Source organism: Centruroides sculpturatus, unplaced genomic scaffold (genome assembly GCF_000671375.1).
Source record: "Centruroides sculpturatus isolate CEXI.00-Female unplaced genomic scaffold, Cexi_2.0 scaffold3044, whole genome shotgun sequence".
NCBI classification, from domain to species: Eukaryota; Metazoa; Arthropoda; class Arachnida; order Scorpiones; family Buthidae; genus Centruroides; species Centruroides sculpturatus.
This window is the reverse complement of record NW_019387132.1, coordinates 1-5,377: the sequence shown is the minus strand read 5'-3', so window position 1 is coordinate 5,377 and position 5,377 is coordinate 1. Positions and strand designations below refer to the sequence as shown.

At 26.0% G+C, this 5,377-nt stretch overlaps 1 protein-coding gene across 1 annotated transcript; it reads left to right on the top strand.

Annotated features, from left to right (window-relative positions):
- The first annotated feature begins 1,029 nt into the window (after positions 1 to 1,029).
- On the top strand, positions 1,030 to 4,050 carry LOC111616182 (serine/threonine-protein phosphatase 5-like). Its single transcript, XM_023357603.1, has 2 exons — positions 1,030 to 1,210; positions 3,863 to 4,050. Exons 1-2 carry the CDS (start codon positions 1,069 to 1,071, stop codon positions 4,048 to 4,050), a joined length of 330 nt encoding a protein of 109 aa, XP_023213371.1. The 5' UTR covers positions 1,030 to 1,068.
- Positions 4,051 to 5,377: the final 1,327 nt, after the last annotated feature.

The following is a 5,377-nucleotide window of genomic DNA, read 5'->3' as shown; positions in this document are numbered from 1 at the left end:
AAAAATTCCAGAGGATTTTTCGACCAGTCCGGATTTCATCCCGCATCCCCCAGAGCGGTAGGCTTCCACCTTGACCACTCGGTCATCCGGCCTCGGTCGTTATGATCTATTTTATAACAGTAGAAACGAACGCTCGGTTTTACAGAATTATTTTAATTAAAATAATTGTAATATACCATACGAGATTTTAAAATAAAATTTACCTTTTTTAAATTTTAAAATTAATTTTTAAAATATACTGTACAGTAGGAAAATATATTATTGTACTGCGCCTGAATTATCTTACATTAGCACATCGTTCCGTGATTTTAGGGCGCTTATATTTTAATTATTTCTATCACATTTAAAATGTTCTGTTCCACAATACGTTTCAAATGATAAAGTAGAAATAATTTTTCGTTCGGTGAGTAATAATGTACGTACATTACCAACAAAATCGCGGATAAAAAGAAAGGAAGAACCGACGAGCCTGTCAAAACCGGACCATAAAATAGAATAAACAAGAATAAAAACATCATTCCTTTCCCGAGGATACTTCACATTAGGATTAATATTAAACAATTACTAATCCTGTGACAAAAATTATTTTCAGCAAATTAATTTTTTTATAAAAAACATTATCATAATTATAATTACTGTATATTTCTATCCGGCTTCGTATTGCTGGACATCTTATAATGTGTTGTGTCTACGTTTTTAATTAAATGTGGCTTTGTCCGCAAGAGAATCGGCCAGCATGAATGAATGACGAGAAACAAATTTCAGACTCGAATAAATACGAAAAAAATCACCACAGACCGAACTGGATACGAACTCGGACTCCTCAATACAAGAGTAAAACTACCGCGCGCCCATCCGGCGAACTTTATTAAATTAAAAAAAAAAAGTATACTATTTTTCAATAATTATAATATTTACATAATTTAAAAATAATTAAAATAGAAAAACAATAGGTATATTTTTCTAAAATAAATTTTCCCTATTAAAAATAGATAATTAAACAAGTTTTGAAATACGCTAATCACTTAATCATGTTAGGGTCAATAGGAATCGGTCATACTTGCCAAGATGGCGGATCTTGGCGAAGATGTTAATATTCAGAAGATGAATTATTCGTCCGAAGAAGGTGAAATAGTTAAGAATGAAGTTACCGAAGAGGCTAAAAAACAAGCGGAAGACATTAAAGAAAAGGCAAACGAACATTTTAAAAGCAAGTAAACTTTTATGTTTATAAACATAAAGTTTTGAATGAGAAAAAATGTTATTAAATCCTAATTTGACTTTAATATGATTTTTCTATGCATAAAACAGGATATTTATTCAATAATTAGGGATTGTTAGTCGTATTTTATGTTAGTATCTTTACCTTGAATTTCTTCCGATGTCTATGCATCTACATTGTCTTAAGGCAAACACAATCAGGTAGAAGTTACTTTTAGGTCAACTGCCTATATGTTATATATGGATAAATTAACTAAAAGTAACTCTTACTCACAATTATAATTCAAATTTTTTTTTTTACTATAAAAGCTTAATTTCTACTCTATTTTTTTTATTTATATTTTTTTACAAGGAGTAAACACACTGTATTATTGATTTATTAAAATTGCTTTTGTAATTTTTCCAAGCTGTCTTCAATTGACCCTGCTTTGAACAATTCAACGTAGGGAACGAGATAATATAATGGAGATGAATTACGTTCGTTGCTGAACTATTGTGATTCTCAATGGACAAGTTATAGCAACTTGTAGAATTGTAGACTGGTGAGTAGAAATTTTGAAAATGGGAAATGTTTGTGAAATTCAATACAAAATGAAATATTATTTGATATCAAATAAGGTTCTATGCATATGCGTGAGAATATTGTATCCACTTTTCGGTGCTGTTGTTTTGGATTTTATATTATTGTGGTTTAAAATGTTAAAAATCAGTTTAGACTGTGAAGAAATTATTCTTTGGTCTGTTTTTTGATTCTCATCCTTATAGAGCATAAAAATATTTCTAAACAAAACTTTCCATTTTTAAAATTTTTTTTCTACCATCAGTCTACATAATGTGATGTTATGAATAAACTAAAATTCTAAATACTGAGGAAATTATCAAGATCTACTTATGAGAAATTTTACATTCATTTGGAAACATGAATTTGCTCATTACATCAATTAATTCAAAGAAAATATCTGTATAAATTGACAGTTTTGGGAGTATTTTTGTGTATGTATCTTGGCTTTAAATTTCTTATTTTTATGAGTTTTTTTTTTTTTTCTTACATGCACCTGGTTTGACATGCATATAAACTTGCTTTTGACTCTGATTCAACTTTTGATGTTCAAATTAAAAAACTAATCCAAAGAGCAGTTTTTCTCAATAACTTGAAAGCTTCATTTGTGATGATTCTTTATTGCGTTTGTTATAAGAAACAAATAAAATGCCTATGGTTCAGTAATATTATAATCTAAAATAACTAAAACACAAAAGAATCAAACATTTACATTGATTTTATATTTATTTAAAATAAATGTAACATCCTAATATACTTGATTTAATGATTCTTTCTTGTATTTCTTAAGCTATAAAGATTTTTCAGGTAGCAGTTATAATCAATTTATTTTAGGAAGGACTGCAGAATACAACACAACAAAAAATTCACTTATTTTAACCATGGATATTGCTATCAGTGTAGTCAAATAACTTATTGATTAGAGTAAATGGGTTTTATTGTCTGCTATTTTAGGATATCATTTTACAATATAATCAAAAAACAAATTATGGAACATTAAGTAACATTATCCAATACCGATAACATTTTTCAACAATAACATTAAATAATAAAAATATAAAAAAAGGTTTGATTTTAAAATCATTAGATATTATTTGACTTCTTGATGAAAGGTTTAATATATTAATATATATATAAATACTGTATACAGCAAGTTCTTACTTAACAGTGTTTAGGAAAGATACAAGTAATAATTACAAATGTATATTTGTAATTATTTATAATTATTATTGTTGAATTTTCTTCTATAAATAGTAAAATTGATTCTACAAGGACATTGCAAATACAATCCAATAAAATAATATTAACTAATACACATATTTACATTTGATTTAATATAATTTGTTATATTTCCACTTTTTTCAAATAACTGGACCTATATCCACATTAACAACATGTAAGATATAATTTAATGTTGAAGTAAACAAGCATGCCCTGTTTGCATTTGCCATTTTAAATATATACAGTGTCCACTATAGTTTGCCAGTATTGCCAGTTGTTTGCTTTCAACAATATGGTGGTGAGGAGGTGCCCCTTACAATTTTCTTTTTGCAAACATTTATTCTTTATTATTCAGCTTTATCCATCTCTTTCCCCTAACATCTACCACCATCACAACCTCTTAATGATTTCCAAAATTTGATAAATAATCATACTTAATATGATATATATAGCTCTTGTTTATTACAGTCTTTCATGTTAAAGTGTTTTGGTTTTATTTAGAAGTTTTGTTGATATTTTTGCTTAACTCTTGTTTATATCATTTAGTCTATGGTAAAATTGGTTTCATATTATATGTTGTTTTACTTAGTCACTGTTTCCAAGAATCTATCAATGACGTTAAATGAGGACTTATTGTATTTATGTATACAGTACATATTTTTTAAATGTATGCCCTTTAACAAAAGAAAGGAATGAAACGTTCACTATTAATGCAGGTTATATAGTCATTACAACAATCTTCATTAATGTTGTATAAGTAGTGATCAAATACTATCAATTTTATCTAGTTATTAAAATTAATTTATTGAAAGAAAAAAGTTTTAATTTGAAATAAATCATTATAACTCGTTTAAATTTCAGAAAAAGAATTTGATGCAGCCATAGATCTGTATTCAAAAGCCATTAATATTAATCCAAATGTTGCTGTATATTATGGAAATAGAAGTGCTGCCTATTTAAAGACGGAATGTTTTGGTTATGCTCTATCGGATGCTTCCAAGGCCATAGAATTAGATAAATCCTATGTGAAGGTAAATAAAATTGTCTAATAAAAAATTTTGAATACCGATAAATAAATAAGCTTAAGAAAAATTTAATTGTTGAAAGTTATCATATTCTTGAAAAGCTTAATATTCTAATTATATTAATGTAATTTCATTACTATAATTAGTTTAAATATAAATGAAAATACATATAAAATTAAAATTAGAAAATTAGAAAATACAAATAAAATTAAAATTCTAAAATTAGAAAATACAATTTTATTTCAGTTGTTTGTATGTTATTTAATCATATCATTTACATCTCGTATAAATATGTAGAAATAAAGAACTTATGAGAATTTGTATATGTTTAACCATTATTTTTATCAGGCTGCAATGTGAAAAAATTGTAGACTTATAAATTCCCACTGTCGTCCATCCATCTGTCTTTCCTTAATCTCAAGAACGGAGTTAGTTAGATGAAAGATGAGACCAGATATAGAAAGTTTAGATGGGATACCCCGATTAACTATATACGAACTTCCGATACAAACCGGAAATCGTGTTGTTTCAATTCAAAAATGTTCCCCTGAAAAGTGCTTCAATGACCAGCTCATGTTAAAGGAAAAGTATGATGTATGGGGGCAGGCCACTATTATTTGAGGTGGAGAGCATATATTTTAAATCAAATAAATTAAAAATTGCAGGCAAGCATTGTGACGATATCACAATAAATAATTTCTTTATTACTTTTGAATTATTTTAAGTTGAAACAATTAAAATAAAACATAGTTCATTTATTCATTTAGATTACAGTTCAATCTTACTTTATATTTGTATTAAAAAAGAAAGAAAAGCCATTAGTAAACAAACTGAATTATTTAAAAGTATTTATTATTATTAATTATTTGTTGATTAATGGAAAATAACAATATTGAATGTTGATGTGTAATTTGAAACAAAATTATTAAGTAAAATAAAAGCTAAATGGATCTAAAATATTAAATAAATTAACTACAATTACACTATTGTAAAATATTTTAAAATTGATTTTAAATATTTATGTTGTCACAGTAATATATTACTCTTTTTATGAAATGAATGTTTTCAATGCCTTTTTTTAAATTGAAAATCTTTCTCTCTCATTATTTTGTAGTATGTTAAAAATTTGAAAATCCAAATTGATTTTTATTAAGGATTTTTAATGTTTCCTTCTGTTTTAGGAAATTTGTAAATTTTACTCAGATATAAATCTGTCTATGTAAATTTGTTGATAGTTCTCTCTTTTATTGCATTGTTAATTAGATAAATTATAATTTGAATTTGTTTCCTATATTGAAAGACAGTAGAACATAATAATCAAATATATTTGACTGTTTCATTTTATATTGAT

Coding starts and splice junctions, on each gene's coding strand:
- LOC111616182 (XM_023357603.1), top strand. CDS start 1,069: ATGGCGGATCTTGGCGAAGATGTTAATATTCAGAAGATGAATTATTCG. Junction 1,211..3,862: donor GGCAAACGAACATTTTAAAA/GCAAGTAAACTT, acceptor TTTAAATTTCAG/AAAAAGAATTTGATGCAGCC.